General features: G+C 40.9%; 1 protein-coding gene across 2 annotated transcripts in view; it reads right to left on the bottom strand.

Moving 5' to 3' along the window:
* Dock1 (dedicator of cytokinesis 1) overlaps positions 1 to 20116 on the bottom strand; it is a 503223-nt gene that overhangs the window by 365185 nt on the left and 117922 nt on the right. For both annotated transcript variants that reach the window (XM_034495028.2, XM_034495020.2), the window contains exons 22-23: positions 16379 to 16513; positions 2530 to 2638 (exon numbers count right to left, since the gene is read on the bottom strand). In XM_034495028.2, coding sequence (XP_034350919.1) covers positions 2530 to 2638; positions 16379 to 16513 — 244 coding nt within the window. The remainder of the gene's footprint in view (positions 1 to 2529; positions 2639 to 16378; positions 16514 to 20116) is intronic.

Genomic DNA, 20116 nt, shown 5'->3' with positions numbered 1-20116 from the left:
ACCGCCTGAGTGCATCGTCTGGAACAGGGGATGACATTTTTCACAAGCCATTTTCAGCTTCATCTAAACAGCAAAGACACTACAAATGAATGCACACAGAGAAACAAACAAACGTACACGGCACTGTGCACAGTCATACTGCATGCTTACTCACATGCACTCACACAGAGACACACAATGCTTACACCCCACACAGATGCACAGGGCTACACATACATCGATCTAGTACATATATACACATACACACACTTGCAGGCACATGCACCATGGGAAAACACACACGAACTGTATCCCAACACCAACAAACTAAAGCACACAGCAGTGACAGCCCTTTGGGAAACAATATTTAATCCTAGAAACTGCCCCAGTAAGAAAAACCTAAGATACTGCACAATTCTATTTCCATTTCAACATGGCAAAAACAGGAAGAGTAAAAATAGTATGTAAGCCAAGACCCAAGTCCAGGGACCCTTAATTTGGCAACACAAAAGAGCAAATGTGGTGAGATCATACAATACCAAATTAACAGTAAGAAGAAACTCGTTTTCCAACTTGCAGATGGAAGGCCTGCAGCAAGCATGAACGTCACTGAATTTATCCATGTCTTACAATAAAACACCCACCGGAGGGGAAGCTTTCTGGGCTCCACTGACAAATGACTTGACTACCAGGGAGGCAGGCAGACACCAGTCAAGCCCAATCAAACTAAATAATATAAGAATATATTTAGCCAACTAAAATTACTTCTGGTCTTGAAACTTCCTGGGACTCTTTTTTTTTTTTTTTAATCTATTCTTGCATAGTGTTCGTCTGTTTCTCTCAAATGCCAATGCATTCTTCAGTAAAACGTACCGGTGCAAAGCTAATTTTAACCCTGGAAGGTTAAGGCAGCCTTAGGCAATATCACACTGTCAAAACAACTAACCTAAAACTTTTAATATATGCAGGACATAGCTTTCTCCAGAGATCACCAATTTGGGAGAAAGACGAGTCAAAATGGACTGAGAGATCACAAGACTTGGTTGGCCACGAATCATTTTGGAGGCAGAGGAGAGGTCACAGCCTTTTGGTAAGCTAGGAGAGTCATCTTCGTCAGTGGGACAAGGAACTACTTCAGAGCACACAGGTCCTCATTCTGATAGCGTGGCAAAGCTTTACAGCTGGGAGATGACATGCCCCAAACATTTTTAACACAATAACAACAAGGAACTCATTTGAAATTATTCAAGAAGAAGAAGAAGAGGAAGAGGAGGAGGAGGAGGAGGAGGAGGAGGAGGAGGAGGAGGAGGAGGAAGAAGAAGAAGAAGAAGAAGAAGAAGAAGAAGAAGAAGAAGAAGAAGAAGAAGAAGAAGAAGAAGAAGAAAAGATACAGCTTCCATGTGGAGTGTGAAGCTACAGGGACTCACTTAGAAGATTTGGGTTTGATCCTAGCTGAATTTTAACAGGCAGCGAACTCCAAATTGTACAGCTTGCTTGGTCATAAATCAGCGCATAAAAGTCCACATAACCGAGATGCCCTAGGTTGTGGGAGCCTGGGACTGCTTCTCAGGGACTCTCTACACCCTGTCTCTGGAACAACTCCATATCAATAAAAGTCCTACAGGAGTCCCCAGCCTTCTTCCCAAGGACAGCAAAACAAGAGGTGACCATAAATGGCTAAAGAGGGGCTGGGGAGATGGCTCAGCTACTAAAGTGCTTGCCTTGCAAGCATGAAGAACTGAATTCAATGCTTCAAAACTCATTTCATAAAGCAAAACGAAACAGGGGCCAGCAAAGTGGCTCAAGCACTAAAGGCGTTTGCATGCATGGCATAAGGAAAGTTTGTGCAGGCACACCAGGCACAGCGGTGCATACTTATAATCTCAAAGACAAGTAGGCAGAGAAAGGAAGATCCCCGGAACCAGCTGGTCAGCCAGGATAGCCTAATTTTCAACCTCCAGGTTCAGTTGTAGACCCTGTCTCAAAAACAAACAGTGAATTGGACCTGATAACTCATGCCTTTAATCCCAGCACTTGGAGGCAGAGGCAGGTAGATCTCTGAGAGGTCAAGAACAGCCTGGAATACAGAGTAAGTTCCAGGCCAGCTAGTGAGGAATGACAACCAAGGTCAACATGTGTACAGGCACACAGTCACACAGACACACAGACACACACACACACACACACACACACACACACACACACACAAGAAATGAGTGAAGAGAAGAGGAAGAACAATGGAGTCGTTCATTCCCCCTTCACAGCTTGAAGTCTTACTAAGGCTCCATCTACCTCAGCCTCTCCCCAGCATCTCAGATACAGGATGTCCTGACAAGCTGTGCAATAAATTGACTTTAATAAATTCCCTCTATTTATATAAAGTATATTCAGAACTTTTCTGTGATACAGCAAAGAGATAAGATAGTTGAGCCACCTAGGGAGGGAGGAGATAAGAACTCACTGCACACAGATCAAGCTGACACTCACAACTAAGGGCTACTCGGCCCGGGCAGGAGCTGCCTGAGTCTGGCTGAGCATGGTAGCACCTACCTTCACTCTGACTGTGAGCTCCGACATGCTGCTCATCATGTCGTTGATGGACCGGAACAGCTGTAACAAGGACTCCACGAAGTCAGCCTCCCCCTTGTTTTCATACAGCCTGAAAGAAACACATAACATGGTGGGGACCTGAGGAGAAGATCCTGATGTGCACCCTGTATCCACAGTACCTGAGAGAGTTGATGGTGGATCTGCAGGAGTATAGGTACTATCTCTGGCATCCATCAAAAGAGGATGTGATTTGACACACAACTATGGAGGCATGCATCAGACTTAGTCACAACACATAATGCTGGTGACCTGACACAGTTTCATAAACCTATCTAGATAGGAGATACACAAAGAGAAGTCTGGAAAGAAGAAGACAGAAGGAAGAAAAGGAATGGTATAAAGGACCAATTCAGCATTAATTCAACCCTAAAGAAACCATAATTCTCACTTGATATGGTTTGTACCAGATTTCAATTAGCCGTTATTTATTTGATTTTGTGGTACTACGGCTGGAGCCCTAGCCTCATGCATTCCAGGCAAGTGCCCTATTGTGGAGCTATATCTTCAGGCCTTCTGCCAGAATCTTTAAGTCCTAATGTTATGTAACTAACATAAGGACAGTTAATTGTCTAAATGTGACCAACTAGTATAACAATTTGAAAAGCGACATTCTATTGGTAAATTCACAATTATGTTGAGAAATGGTACTATCCCAGTGTGATCATTAAGAGGCAACGGGGACCAGAAAACTGTCAAGAGCTTTGGCTAGGCCTTAAATGGACAATAGGGATATTGCATACTGGCTGCATAGATGCTGATATATGCTATTCATCATAAATAAGTCCCATCTATAAATTATTTATTAGCAGTTACTGCAAGTTGCATTTACATTTTAAAATGTAGCAACTCAGATGTTTTATTAATGTAAACTAGTTTCCTGCCTAATTAAAAATATACCCCACCTGAAACTTGTACACAATGGAAAATTTCATAAACCTGGTGATAATTAATTACCCCAGAGGTAATCTCACATTTAAATGAGTTCCATTCTAAAGCAAGGAATTCTGTATAAAGTGGGAAATTGCAACCCAACGCACCTGTTTTGTAAATAAAGGTTTCCAAATAGAGGTTTGCTTAAATGACGTACTGAACAATTAAAATTATAGAGTCATGATCTTCTGCTCGCAGGTGGTAGGGGAACAATGGTGTGCACCGCTGCCAATACCTGGGAGGTATCATGATGTTACAGAACTACCATAAGGAGACTTAATTATCTAAACATAATGTGAACTTACAACCATTTGAAAGTGACATTATCATGGTAAACTCAAAATTATTTTCAGTCACGGCACTACACCAGTGCATTCATTTTAAGAGTCCGTGGAAACCAGGAAACTAACAAGAGCTTCAGCTGCGCTCTAAATGGACAATGAAGATCTTGTATGCTGCTTCCACGAATGCTGATATATGCTGCTTATTGGAAATAAGCTCCAACTTTCTGTCACCCCAAGACATTTGCCAGTTCCTGTAGCTGCATGGCGGATGAGAATAACCCTACAAATGAAAACTTCTAGAAAGCCCAGTGAACCGGTGCCAGTCTCCAAAAGAAACAGCCGGGGTTCTGAAAATCAAGAAAAGGGATCTTCAATAGCACAGTAGATAAAAGACAAACAAAACCAAGCAAAGTGAACCATAGCAGATCCTCGGTGAGAACTCTGGAGAGCCCTGGAAGATGAAATGTTGACCGAACCTCACCGGCCTACAAGGCACCCAGCCCACCACAAGCTCTCAAGAAACCAAGGTGCTCAGACTGACCAGGAATATAAGATAAGCTCTGGTTAGTTTTAAAAGTCAACCCCAGGATCATCTGGAAAGAACACTTTAATGAGAAATTATCAAGACCAGGTTGGCCTATGGGCATGTCTATGAAGGACTCTCTGGATTGTTAGTTGATGTGGGAAAACCTAGCCCATCATGGGTGACACCAGTCCCTAGGCAGGGACTCCTGAACAGTATTAGAGAAGATGAAGTTAGTTGACAGCAGGCAGGGTACACTTATTATCTCTTTGCTCCTAAATGTGACTGTACCTGCCTTGACTTCCCAGAAATGGTAAGACTGCGACCTAGAATTGAAAGTCAAACTTTTTCTCCCCAATGTTGCTTTTTGGCGAGGTATTTTTACCACAGCAACAGAAATGACCAGGCTTAGAGTACCATCATGCCCAAGGGCAGTCTCCAAAGAGACCAAGAGGCTAAAACCAGTAGATTGAATAAGCCATACCAGGAAGATGATCATACCGTCTGGAGCTTCCACAGATTTGCATAGGTGTAGTCCAGCCTTCAAGCAGAACTCACTAATCTCATCCAAAGACAGTTCACATGGCCAAACCAAAGAGAAAAATTAGATAATGACACAGAACACCAGATGTCTTGAAGTCAATTGATGGGAACATCAAAATGGGGGCTGGGGAGATGACTCAGTGGTCAAGAGCACTGCATAGTCTTGCAGAGGATCCTAGTTTAGTTCCCAGGACTTCCATGGCTGCTCACAACAGGCTCCAGGAGATCCAACACTCTCTCTTGCCCATTCTGGGTACCATATCCATGTATTTGCACATAGAGAGACATATAAGCATGCACACAAATAAAAATAAAATAGGTTTCTTTTTAATTAGAGAACATAAAAAGATGGAATTATCAGAAAATAAAAGGTGGAAAGAACTGAAAGTCAAGGTGGAGGATTGTAGTATACAAATGGACCTTTACAATGCAAGTTCTCAGATTTAAAAATGCCATGACTAACATTGAGAAGTCACTGCATCAGATAACTAGAGAACAGGCAGAGCAGGATCAAAAATGGTGAAATGGAAGACAACCTGGAGAAAAGCCACTATGAAGATAAACAGAGGAGGAAAATACAGAGATGAGGGTGGAAGACAGAAGCACAGGGAGGGGACTTAGGGTCAGGAGAAAAAGAGGGCTTTGAAGGAAGGTGGTTAGGAGAAACAAGATCAAAGACTTCAGCCCCAAACCCCAAACACCCAGTGCAAAGTAACTGCAAAGGAAAGCGATCCTGTACAGCCACAAAGAACTGCAAATAAGCACAGAGAGCTTAAACCTTGAGGGCAGCCGGAGAAGACATATTACTCTATCTTTAAGGATGTAAGTGTGAGTCTGAAAGCAGACTTCTCACCAGAAATGATGGAAAACAGAAGAAAATAGAAGGACAGCTGGAGGAAGAAAACTGCCAATCTGGAGGGCTGTGTCAAATGAAAGTATCTTTCAAACACAGGCATGAAATAAATCATTTTCATATACACAAAGCCTATAGCTGATTCTTCTAAAAGAAATTCTACGGTGAGCTCTTTTGACAGAAGGAAAACGACCCCCGAGGGAAACCTGAAGTTTAAAGAGAGATGAAAAGCAAGTCCGTGCCTAGAGCACACCCAATGAATACCGATTATACAAAACAGCAACGTGTGACAGAGCTCAAAATACATGTAGACTTAAAAGTGCATGGTGACATTAATGCCAAGGACAAAAAGAATGGAGTCCCCATCCTCTGCCATGCTGAATATAGCCTGCATTTTCAAGGGAGTAGTAATGGCAATGTAAATTATTCTTTAAATTTAACAGGCATGTTTCCATCTGGGATAATTATCAAAAAAAAAAAAAAAAAAAAGGAGTAAAAGATGTTTAACATGTTAAGACAGCAGAAAATAAGATGGGAACCAGGAAACATTAAGTACTGTTGAATAAGGCAAAGGGGGAAAGGGAAGAAACAGGGAACATGATGCTTAAAAGGAGAAAAATGCATAGAAAAAAATAATAAAAACCAAACACATAAAAAGAATGTAAAAGTTGTTACAATCCATATGGAGTCATTTTGTGCCAAGCCACTAACAAAACAATAGAGCTGTGGAGGTGCTCAGTGGTTAAGAGAGGATTGCTTTTGCACAGGACCTGAACCCTGATCCCAGTACTCTGGTCAAGTAACTCACAACTGACTAGAATTCCAGCCCCAGGGGATCTATTGCTCTTTTCTGTCATCCATGAACCCTGAGTCACATGCCCATACCCCCATACAGACACATGAGCACACACAGGACATTTAAAGTTTTTAAAAATAAATGATGGCCTGGAAGCTCTAGAAAGGAGAACCAATGCATATTTGTCTAATATCATCACCAGAAAGCACACATCTCCACAGCAGTTACACCACCACCGCCATGCAGGTCCTCTACCTAACATCTGTCCCCTCAACCTGGAATTGATGCCAATCTTGCCATGAATCACCATGTCCAACAACTACGGTCCAAGTATCTAGTGTCATCCCATGCTTTGTTTTGGAAAAAATCACTTGCTTGACTCAACTCCTGAATATGTCTACAGTCTGCTGTGGCATGCATGTTCCCACCACAGCGTTCAGCAGTTACCATGGGACTGCTGTTCCCAAATAAAGACCATCACACATTGGGGAATCTTTGTCAAACAGTAGATTAGGGAGACATGAACAGAAATAGAGAAATGATATCTAGAGAGGGAGAGACAGAATCACGACAGACAGACAGACAGACAGACAGACTCACAATAACACACTGATTTGAATGAGAATGTTGCTCCTGGGTGTTGATGACTGAATGCTTGGTCCCCAGTTGGTGGTAGGTTTGGGTAGGTTTAGGTGTGACCAGGAATAGGAAGTATGTCACTGGGGATGAGCTTTGAGGGACAAGCCACTCCCAGTTCTCTCACTCTGTCTCCTGCTTGCAGTGAGAGATGCAATCTGTCAGATTCTTCTTGGCCACCATGCCTGCTGTCTGCTGACTCTGCTCCACATTAAGGAATCTGGCTTTGTGGAACCTCAAGTCCAAAGGAACCCTTTCTTCTGTTTGTTAACTTGGAAATGCTATTCCATCACAGCAACAATAAAGTAAGTAATACAGATAGACAGACAGATACTGGCAGACAGATAGACAGACAGAAGTGAGAGACAGATAATAAATGAATGCATGAGAAATAGATAATTGATATAGAGAAATAATAAACAGATATCAAGATGACTGAGTGCCAGCAACACTTCAGGCAGAATTAACTTAGCCAGAGTCGGCTGACCCTGTAATCAAAGGAAATAACTTCAACAACAGCTCCTGCACCAATAATGTCTACCGTGTTCTAAAAATACTTGAACTTGTGGTCACATCTATAGTTTTTTTGGTGGTAAATCTCTCTTGATACTATGTGTTTAAAAACATTTTTTGATTGCATGCTGAATGTAAAATTCTCATGTCAAAACTGTCATGATTTTTCTTAATCTGCAAATGTATACTAATAACAATAATGATTATAATCATGGTAATTTTTTATTTTAATGTTTTATGTTTTGTCTCTATCTTCAATCCACCTTTTTTTCTCACACTAAAATTATCTGGTTATTCAAGGGAGTTTAGAAATTTATTTTACCCAGTTCTAGCCAAAATGAAAGCATGTAAGCATTCACCCCTATGTTTATTTGAGAAAGGAAGAAAGACAACAACAATAAAAGTAGAAAAGGTTTATTTGAAAACCACAAGCTCTGTGAACTGCTAAAGCTGAATAATTTGGTCACAGGCCTCATAAAACTACAAATAAAAATCTTTAGTTCTATTATCTAAGTAGGTGACCTTAGCTTGTTCCATTCTGCCATAAATATAATCTTCACTCAACTATCTATTTATAAACTAATAAATTTACATTACTCTCTTACTGTCTTATGAATTTTTGACAAAATAAAAAATAGAGATACCTGCTGGTATTAGCATACTAACTTGGCCTGGATTCCATGGCTTAGCCAGGCTGTAATTATCTCTGAAAGATGCCAAAATCAAACCATAACTATGACCTAAAAATAAATATGTAAATAAAAAATAGTGTAATATCTACTGCTTCCTGTACATTAAACACAGCTACTTATCTTTTAGGGTTTATCTTTGACAAGGAAATAACTGAAAATAAAGACTGTATATAAATATCTGTGTGTGTATGTATGTAAAACATCTCCAATTTCTTCAATATATAATCAAAGAATAAATTAGATGAGTGTTAAATAATATATTTAAAAATAAATTAGCTACATAAGCTAAAGTCTACAAGTGGTATTAAAAGGAACTGCATGATCTCAATGTGAATTAAAATAATAAAATAAGTTAAATATAAAATTAAGGTTCCATAGATTTTTCAAATCCATGTAACACAGTATATAACTTGAGCTATTAAAATACTTTTTCATATGTTGTCAGTATATGTAAAATTTAAGATGGATTTCCTCTCTAGTCTTGACTACAAAAATGATTACTTAAGAGTTTCAAATTTGCCGGGGCGGTGGTGGTGCACTCCTTTAATCCCAGCAATTGGGAGGCAGAGACAGGTGGATTTCTGAGTTCAAGGCCAGCCTGGTCTACAGAGTGAGTTCCAGGACAGCCAGGACACAGAGAAACCCTGTCTCGAAAAACCAAAAAAAAAAAAAAAAAAAAAAAAAAAGAGTTTCAAATTTGAGCTGGAATTCTATTCTGGAAAGAATAAAATGGGAAAATAAAGCTTGTTATGATAAGAAAAACTTGTAACATAAAATTCATCCCTTCTTTGTGAAAAAAAAGTAGTTGTCTAAATGTAAAGTCTTAAAGCTTTATTTTAAAGTGTTCACTTATGGAAGAAAGCGAAGTCAAACTAGAACTGGGAGGCAAGAAGGAAGAAGACAGAATTACAATGAGAAAGAAGGGCAAATTTTTTTTTTCAGATATTACAAAATAAAGTTTTTGTCCAGTAGTAGAATGGCAGGCATTGTTTCAAAGTGAAGAGGAGGAGGAAAAGTAAGATGAGGAAGAAGAAGAGGAGGGAGAGGAAGAGGAGGGAGAGGGACTGCATATCGCAGTCTGCAAGCTGGAGGTTTGGGAAAGACACATCTTACAAAAGGAAACCTGTGTGTGTTTATAAAGCATTTACAGTATTCTCTAACCCGAACCTATACGCTGAAGGTGGCCTGAGTCCTACTCATTTTTTACTCAAATAAAAGTTTTAAATGTGTATCTTTTCCTTGTAAAACTTAACAAAAACTAGCCTAGAATACAAACATTTTTGTATTTTCTAAAGATGATTTTTCTGACATCTGCATTAGTTTTTTTTTAATTATAAGTGGTTAAAACTTAATGACTGTTTTCTTTGTGACATCTGTTTGTCTGTTTTTTAAGATTATCTTTTGCTTGCATATATGTATGCGAACCATGTATGTACAGTGTTAACAGAGGCCAGAAGAAGCCATTGGATCCCCCTGCATTAGACCTGGAGATGGTTATGAGCTGCAGTGTGGGTGCTGGGAAATGAACTTAGGTCCTTAGCATGAAGAGCAAGTGCTGTTAGCCTCTGAGCCATCTCCTCAGCTGGATATCTGTTAGTTTTAAAGTGCTTTAAGTACTAAATTTAAAGTGATTAAATCTGACTTATAACTTTAGTGACATGAATAAGAATTCTTTTTATAATAATATTTGATTATTGATGGAACGTATTAAGGATTGCAAAAAATTTTAAAACTCTAATAATCCGTGCCAATTCCAAATTCTATATACAAATGGAATATCCCTCTTTGTTGTTTTGTTTCTAAACATCCCATGCCTTATATTTACTGCATCTTTCTGTTTTGCTTATTTGTTGGAAGCTCGCTGCTTGAAAAGATAACCATTTCCAAAGAACAGAACAGAGAAAAGGAACTTAACCACAGACTCTGGCAGAGCTGTCCAGAGGCCTGCTCCTTCTAAGCTTCTTCATGGCTCTCTGTGGCATAGAGAGTATGGCACCAATCATTTCCGCCCCTGACATGGAACCAAACAAGCAGCCAGAAGAGTGACGTGTCTACAACAATTTACAAGCAAAGCCTAACCACAGGGGTGCCAATAAATAAAGTATTGAGAAGTATAATCTTTATTTAAAAGGAGAATGAAAAAGTTGTCAAAATCAAAATGTGGTTTCTGTACAGACCCTATTTCCTGAAAGTACCTAAAGGTGGATGCTGTGAAGGGAATGTCCTCAGCATGAATGGCCCACAGAAACTAAAACGAGAGAACCTGCACAGCACAGATGTGTACAGATGAGCACCACAGCTTTATACATTTAGAAATATATGCCCAGAAACTCTTGTCTATTCACTATGGCCAAAGATGATTATTCAAAAATATGTGATGTAATCTTCTTCTCTTGACCTAAGTTTAACATGCCTCGTGTTCTAATTACAGTCCTCTGCCATTCTCTCAAGGCTACAGACAAAGAAGTATCATTTGCTTTAGAAAATCTATTTTTTGGTTTTTTTGCTTTTTCTTTTAGTTTAGGTTGATAAATGGAATCTAAAACCTCACAAGATAATATATAGACAAATGGAATATCCAACTTAAAGAATTGTGAAATTGGTAAATGAAGATAGACACATTGAAAAGACATACCTTAAGCTGGGCACAGAGACTCGTACCTATGATCCTAGTTCTCAGGAGGCTGAGAAAAGAGGATCACCATGAGTTCAAGACCAATCTAAACCACATTGTGAATTCTAAGACAAGCCTGGGCAAGGTGGCAAGAGAATCTTAGATCTAAAACACCAAGGGTTGGAAAACAAAAGAATGAAGAATGAAACATACACACTAACCAAGACATTAAGGAAAACTCTCTAGTCAATTAAGGACTAAATCTATATAACAGACAACAGTTATAAACTTGTAGGCTAGCAACAACTGTCTCAAAACTATAAAGCATAAGGAATGTGCCTTTAATATATTTGAAATCCTACAAAGAACCTCTCAAGGATGACATTTTAACAATGAGTCACTCTCTTGGCAAGCAGCATCTCAGGCTAATGAATGCTTAGCACTGTACAGCGATTCCTTTAAAACATCTCTTTGTAATGAAAGATCATCGGAGAAGTCTCTAGAACTTTCCATCCTAGTTTTATCCAATATGCTAGGAAGAGTCACTCATTTGACCTACTTTAAAGTATAGCAAGGGATGGATAGAAGGAGCCCAGAAACTTATCAATAAATAAATTGATGAGTGAGACCTCCTCTCATTCATGCGCTACTTTCAATGAGAATTCATCAACAATGGATGGTGACAGGCTCTTTGTGTATGATCTACATTCTATTTTGTGACCCAAGGAACAAGAGCACAAAGACAGATCAGCATAACTTAGTCATGATCAATAACTAATTATTCACAAAGCTAACACCAGATGACAAGCAGAAACTACAGCACACTCAAGGGAGTCACTGCACCAAGCAATGGCTAAACAAGAGGCCAGCATTCAGCAGGTCTGCTGCAGGATGTATCTGCTTTGGGCTTTCTACTTAATGCGGTCCACACACACAAAAGGCAGGAAAACAACAGCAGAGGAGCCTCTGGCTGCTTGGAGCATTTCACTGGGTTCACCAGGAACCAAATTTGTTTGGGCCAGAGCTGCTATTCTCATTCCAAGACAAAAAGAGCTTCCTAAGTAGAACAAAGAGTATGGAATGGGACTGTACCACAGAAAGGCAGGCACGGAGCACGCTAAGCGTCAATATCCCTATCTCCCGAGTTTCATCTCTTTGTTCTTCGGAAGAATAATTACTTGCAATTATCCCCGAATTTAACATAGCAACTATATTATACTTGAAAACACAGCAGACCATTTTGAAAGGAGAAAAAGAATAGACCTCAAAAGTTTGTTCCAACTGAAAAAGAGAGAGAGAGAGAGAGAGAGAGAGAGAGAGAGAGAGAGAGAGAGAGAGACAGTTGTCAATCCCAGCTGTGAGCATAACCGCTCCTCTCCCAAGTCAGTGCACACACTGTAGGTAAGGAAATGGGAACTCCACTTTGCTCTTCTCCCCACCTCTGAAAATATCCTACATGAGACCTGCTTAGAGTCTCTGATATTCAAATATTCCAGATCTCTGGCAGGGAAACCAGGCTACTGCTGCCTCTTCAAGTAACCCATTCAAAACAGGAATGGGCTAAGACTCTGATAAGGTCTTTGAAGTCAAAGATAAATGTCATGGAAGGACAAGACATAAGGACATTATGGGTGAGGGAAACAAAGCTTGAAGAAGCAACTCTGGCTGGAAGGGCATGAGTGTTTTCAGCCCCTGTAATTCACAAGATACTAAAACACCTCACAGTTTTCAGCACCCCATATAAAGAAGAGGTATTTCTCTTATCTACACAATATGGCTACAAGTGCACTTTACATTCTGAAAGGCACATATGTTCTTTCATCCCTCAAAGATCCTGGTAGGCAGCTAAAACCCACAAATGCAGAAGGGTTTGACAAGGACATGAAAACTGTGATACAGACAGGACTTAAGTTATTACATATTTATGGAAGGAGAAAAGAACAAAACAGAGAAGAAAGGGAAAATAAAGAAAAAGACAAGGGAGAGCAGAACACCAAGCCATCGTGACCCCCATGTGTCAGTAAGAAAGGCCATGACTCCAGACAAGGTCCTTGGGGAGTGCAGAACTCTACTGCCTCTTGATGCTTTATTTATTTGTCTTCTGCGCAATCTTGGCTCTTGGAAACTGCATGTTATTCTAGCAAAGAAAGTTAGTTTGGGATAAGTCTGGTTCTTGCTGAGACCTAACTATGAGAGATGCAGGCTGAAGACCCAGGCCAGGAAAGAGGGCATTGCTGAGCCCTGAAATGGGGTACATCCTATGTCATGCTCAGGATAGGTTTTACTTGGAGCAACTGATTCAAGAGGACATTGTGACGAGCTACTGGAACTATGCTATAGTACTATGTGCAGAGAGCAGTAACAAGCGAGAGTTTCCAGGAAAGTTCAGGCCCCAGCACCAGAGATACACAGCATGGTGAGTCATGGAGGAGTCAGAGTCCCTGGGGCAGAGGGCAGAGTCTCTTCTGATACCTTTTGAAGATGGAAAGAGTTCACAGGAGCCAGAAGGCAGGCTCTCTGATTCTCAAAGGGGCAAGGAAAAGGATGTGGACCCCTTTGGTATAGACTCACTTCCCATGTGAAATGTCCATGTGGGTCTCATGACTGTGACCCAGTAGGATATGAATTAGTACCTGTGAGAAGAGACCTGAGCAGAAGTTGTATTCTAATGTCACATTCTCACAGGTAGTTCTGTGTTTCCTAGTTGTCTATCTGTTGCTCATGTAGTATCCCAATGACTGAAGATGCTGATGGCAAGAGTCTCTAATAAAAAAAGAAAGGCTCCACAAAGCCTATATGAATATGATTTAGAACCTGAGATGAGGTAGGGAAATACCAAGCATTCGAAGCACCAGATACTCTGGGTTGAGAGTATGAGGATGAGAGTGGAGACTCTCTGTCTACTATATACTTACTGTAGCAACTTTGATTTTGTTGAAAATAACAATAAACTCTGTGTCAACTCAGTTCCCATCTATCTCCCTTAAAGCTAGGGCTGGCATGTGACAACATTCTGTCAGTGAGATGGGAAAGCTAAAAGAGGTTCAGTTTAAGAGAACCTGGTACAGCTTCACACACTATTAACATGATGTCGCTGATCGAAATATAGGTATCCTGTTAGGAAAGGCAGAACCACCCTTGAGGTCATGAGAAAAAGAAAGTCTCTAAAGATAACAGGATACTAAGATCCTAGATGCTAAGCCCATGAGCACAACATGGAACAAGGGAACACGAGGCAAAGTCTTCCCCAGGCTAGAAGTTGTATACATGATGAGTACATAAAATGAACCTCACCTGGTAAAGCCACCTAAGTAGATTTTTAATGTTGACAAGAAAGCAAACATATTCCCTAACCACCATAAGACTGAGCAAATCAGAGATACCATGGTTCTAAGATCTTATGCCCGTAACTCTGAGTGCTAAAGTGAGAGAGAATTTCCTACAGGTACTCTCAGCTGACCTCAGTGGACTGAAGGACCACAGTCATTTCAAACGCAGCACTGTTGTGTAAAAGAGTCAACATTTGCTATGATAACCCAAGAACGCAGGCCATTCTTGTGAATCTCTAAAGGATGAGAAAATCCTCATTGTAGCTACTGGAGACACTCATAAAATCCCTGGCTTGGCAGCACGTGAATCACACATAGGACAAGATTAAAATTTTTTAGGTAAGCCATGATAAAAGCCACATCACCTATTATAGGTTTTCTTTCTAGCTCACCTTCCTACCTTACTGTAATGAGAGAATTTAAAGAAATAAGAAAAATAGGGGCTGGCGAGATGGCTCAGTTGGGAAGAGCGCTTGCTGCCAGTGCTGACAGAGTTTGATCCCCAGAAACCACGTGATGGAAGGAGAGAACCAACACTTACAAGTTGTCCACTGGCCTCTACATGTGAGGCACAATGTATGCAGAGAGGGGAGGGAAGTCATGAGGGAAAAATAATTAAAAAGAAGATTCCAGGGGCCACAGAGTTCACTGTCACATAATTGGCATGACTGAAATCAAACCGGACAATATACAGCAGAGCATAGGCAAGTTGATCTTGTCCTCATTCTCACCTAACGGCAAGAAAATCACCGCTAGCTTAAGCACCCTAAAAAGACAGCACATGAAGCACCATGCAGATCCACAACAAATAATATGAGCATGCCTTTGAAGTGCCAATCAAGGGAAAGCCTTATGCCTCTGACCTTGAGTCTTCCTACGACTACTGGCCTAATCATGGGAACCCTAGGGTGCGCAGAGCACGCTCAGCCTCATGCACAGGGCGGGCTGCCCAGTCCCTGGTAGATACACCGTTTCTGACCACTGCTGGTCTCCACAATCAGAAGCATGCTGCTGCTGCTGGGTTCTTTCTGCTCCCTTCCCCTTTCCTCTTGGCATTCATGAACATGGCTACCTTAAGCAGGTGAAGAAGCTGAAGCTTAGAGAAACCAGGTATAAATAGGGGCCCAGTGAACTTTATGCTAAGTTTTCACTGATAACACACTGTGTGCCCTGTTCTCTGCAAAGCAGCCTGTTCTGTGACTGAGGCCAGCTCTGTGTGTAGAACCCTACCAGAAGAACACCAATCAGTCTAGAACAGCTACCGGGTACACACAACATTCACTGTAAGTCACCCCCCCAAAAAAAAAAAAAATAGCACCCTTCAAAAATAAGCAGAGTCCACTCTATGCCCTACACCTAAACTGTCTACCCACACATCTCTCCTGGTGGTGTGAGATGCTGGGGAGATCGCAAAGTGACTTCATTTTATCAGCACAGCCATGGAGGTTATAAGTATCAATTTATAAAGACCAACATTCTCTGAAATAATTGAGTCATAGATATCGAGCCAACTTGCTTTCAAGAACAAAATTAACTCAAAAGATAGTCACTGCCATGAACTACTCACGAGGCAGAGTGCCCAAGGGTACTCTAGTGCCTGGAGAAACACAACGTTTGGCTGAAAGGAGAAAAGTAGCCAGGGTCCTGCAGTGTTCCCACAGGAGGCAGTACAACTTGATTTTGGCTCTTCCTCCTCATTGCTTGTTTCATATCTGTTTGCTCTTGTGGGGCTTTTTGCTCTATGAAGATATACTGAAAAGTACTGCCAGGCCCTTGGTGGATGCTCAGCACTGCGTGAGAAGCATGACAAACGCTTTCAGCAGACAATGTTTGGCTCACGGGCACACTTCTGAGCCTCTGGGATAGCACAACCTCAGCAGGGACAGCTGTGGAAGCTGTCAGGGTCAGCATGGGCAAACGCACATCTGTCCTTTACCTATGAGTGTTTGGTCATGACAGAAGGCAAGGAGAAGGAGGAAGAAGAGCCAAGGACAGAGAGGAGGACTAAGGAGAGAGAGAGAAGGAAGGAGAAACAGGGCAGGTGAGGGTTTCACAGGGCCTCTACTGAACACTTACTGGTTGAACAGTACCCGTGAGCGCACGATGAACTTGAAGATGTACTCCAAGCCTTTTATGGCTTTGTATAGCTGCTCGTTGATTCCCGGCTTCTCCGCACTGGCCACGTAGGTCCGTAACACCTTGGTCAGCTTCCTGGTCCCAAGGGAAACATATGTCAATCAAGGGTTCAGAAATCCCAACTGGACACTTAATTGAGAGTGAAGTTTACAGCGTTACTTTTATTCTGGTTTCCACCTATGAATATATGCATATTCATAATGGTTTTCCAATCAGGCAAAGCACCTGATAAAATACCATCCTGGCAGAGTAGGAATTTTACAGGGGTGGGATGAAAGAGTCTCTCACTCAGGACCATCAGCCACCTGTTCAGGTTAGCTAATTTGCTGCAACTAAAGGCCTCACACTGAATGGGAAATTTTTAGATGGCAATGCAAATAAACAGTGCTAAATTTTAAAAGAATTTCCTAAGGATCTCTAGTAAGAGGTTAAAAAAAAATAAAAATAATAACATTTTTAGAATGGGTATTACATTACTTAGTAACGGCATTCATCCTAAAACATTCAATTTTTAAAACATAAATAATAACTGTATTTCTCATGTTCATATTTATAAACTGGGATCATAAAACAAATCAAAACATGAAAAAAGGCTACACAAATCACAGCACATACAAATTCATCAGAATTATTTTTCAAATTATCCATCCCATGGCAGACATAACTATGGAAAGTAAATACCAATGAATTGTCCACTGCAACTCTGTAATTCATAGCTTCCTATGTTTGAGGGGCTTTAGGGGATGGAGGTTGTTTGTTTTTGTTTTTTAACATAGTCTCTTGACATAGCTCTGGCTGCCCTGGGACTATTCATTATTCAGTGGTTTTCAATCTGTGGATCGAGACCCATTAAGAGGTCACTTATCAGATGTCCTGAATATCAGATATTTACATTACAAATTGTAACAGTAACAAAGTTGCAGTTATGAAGTAGCAACAAGATCATTTTCTGGTTGAGGATCACCACAGCACGAGGAACTGTATTAAAGGGTCACAGTATTAGGAAGGTTGAGAACGACTGATAGGCCAGATTGACTTCTGCCTCAAGAGTACTAAGATTAAAGACTTATGCCACCACACCCAGCCAGAGATACCTTTTTACAAAATTCTTGGACAGGGAAAAGCCTCAAATTTTCCTATTTTGCTTCATTACATATAACCAGAAAGTCCAAATAGTAACAGATTCATTCAGACCTTCAGGGTTTGTGAGGAGGTCGATGTAAAACAAACAAACAAAATTTGAGAAATAGAATTTTTAAAAAAGTAATCAACTTCATTAATAAACAAATACATGTAAATTAAAATAAGACAGAGATGATAAAGCCACTCAGTGGGAAGATGCCTGCAGCAGGAGGCAGGCCCTGCATCCAAACCTCAGCACACAGAAAAAAAGTAAATAATACAATTACATAAACAAGTAACAAGTGAAATGTTTGCCTAGTAAAGACAAGAGGAGGGGATACTCGGGAAGGATACTCTTTGGAGGGAAACCAATGACCTCAATCAGGGTATTTTCTCACTGATATCAGTTAAAAGCAAAAATATTCTAATCCTTTGGCATCAGGAATCTAATGGAGCAGCAATTACAGGTATATTCAGTACCATTTCCCTCCGCTTTGTCTCCAACAACAAAATATATAAGCAATACAATTCCCATCCCCTGAGTTGTGTAAGTAATTTAATTATAAAGGAGAGTAGAACACTGCTCAGCTATTAAGTATGCAAAGGGAGAGGCAAGACAGGAGGTTCCATCACCACTAACACAGATTGGTGGGTTGTTGATTCTGTTCAGTTCAGCTCAGTTGTGACACAAGGTCTCATGTAACCCAGGCTGACAGTCACTGTGAAGTGAGATGACCCTGGACATCTGATGCTCTGGCCTTCATCTCAAGAGTGCTGGGATTACAGATGTTTGCTCTCGGGCTTTGTTTTATATGCTGAGGATGAACCCAAGGGCTTCTGTGCCCTCTACCTATGGAGCTACATCCATGGCCAGCCACACCTTCCCACTCTATGTAAAAAGGTGTTTGTAAGTTGCTGGTGGAAACACAAAGTAACACAATTTCATAAACTACATGTGCATCTCTCTGGTCTGGCAAATTTAGTCCTGAGCGTTTACCTGAGAGAAATGAATGCTGTGTCTATAAAACACAGGAATTCTCAGCCTTATGCAGAATACCATGAATTTAGCAGCCCTCCCCCCAACCCATCTATCAATAATGACTGAACAAATCATGGGAGTCAATTGTGACTAAGAGATAAAAAAGGGGGGGGCCAATTTAAACAATGACACATAGAGCAATATGGACAAATCTCAAAAGCATTATGCTGAAGGAAAAAGGCCAGGTGCACAAGAGTACATGGTGCTCAAGAGAAGACAAAACAGAGCTGTGATACAGAAATAGGAACATGGCTGCTTCTTTGAGAGTGACACTGACTCTGAGGCTGTCTTCCTTGTGTGGGGGAATAGCAATATGGTACAGACATCTTGTCTCCGGCACTAGCTACAAGAATAAAAAAAATCTAAATCCATAAAAAAGATTCTTCCTACAGTATTGTAGCAATGAACAAAAATCTTTGAAATTTTATTCTCTTTAAAGATTTACTTATTTTTATGTGTATGTGCATGTGCCTGTACCAGTTTATATATACCACATGTGAGCAGATGCCCACAGAGGCATCAAATCCTGGGGAACAAGAGCTATAGGCAGTTGTGGGCCAACATATGATGCTGGGAAGCAAATTTGGGTCCTCTGCAGGAGCACTAAGTACATGCAGTCATTTTTCCGGGCCCACTTCTGAATTTTACACAAGCAAAAATACCATGGTATATGGTTTAGGGTGAGGGGCCAGTGGGTAAGGGTAAAATGATTATCGTGCAAGAATGAGGACCTAAGGTCAATCCCCAGAACCCATCACAAAAGCCAGGCATGGTAGTAGCATATGCTTGCAATACCAGCACTCACGAGGTAGAAACAGAGGAGGAAGATGTGTGCGATTTACAGGCAAGTCTAAGCAAGTCAGTGACCTCCAGATTCAGTAAGAGATCCTGCCTCAAAAAACAAGATGGGGAAAGAGATGAAAGAGGACCTCTGACATCAGCCCTTGACCTATGCATGTGCATATACCTACACAGATATATGTGCATATACAACACACACACCTTTTGTTGACTTTTTTAATTTTTTAAAATTTATTTGAAGTGTATGGTTCTTTTTGCTTGCATGTATGTCAGTGCACAACATATGTGTCCGGTGCTATCAGAGTTCAGAAGAGGGCATCAGATTGTCTGATGAGTTACAGACTGCCATGAGAGCTGCCATATGGGTGCTACATATCAAAACTGATTCTCTGAAAGCACAGTGGTGCCTTTCTTCCCTGAGACATCCTCCAGTCCCCTAGCTACAATGTTAATTAGATAAAAAAATAAGTTAAGGAATTTCTAAGTGACCAAATAAAGAAGAAGGCTTTTCTGACCCTGAACAGGTTAAAGTACTTCAGAAAGGAAGCCTGAGACACTGTGGGGGCAGCCTGTATGATGGTGTAAACCCTGTGTTCTGAAGACTGGTCTGCAGCATTCATCTGCCATGGGGTCTAGCACTGTGATTCACTCATTGGGAAGTGCCCCAAAGCAAAGGCCACTCCTTGAAGCCTCTAATACCGGGCACAGGCTGTCTT

This window comes from Arvicanthis niloticus, chromosome 1, assembly GCF_011762505.2.
Source record: "Arvicanthis niloticus isolate mArvNil1 chromosome 1, mArvNil1.pat.X, whole genome shotgun sequence".
Lineage (NCBI taxonomy): Eukaryota > Metazoa > Chordata > Mammalia > Rodentia > Muridae > Arvicanthis > Arvicanthis niloticus.
The sequence above is the reverse complement of the archived record's forward strand: the minus strand, read 5'-3'. Positions and strand labels throughout refer to the sequence as shown.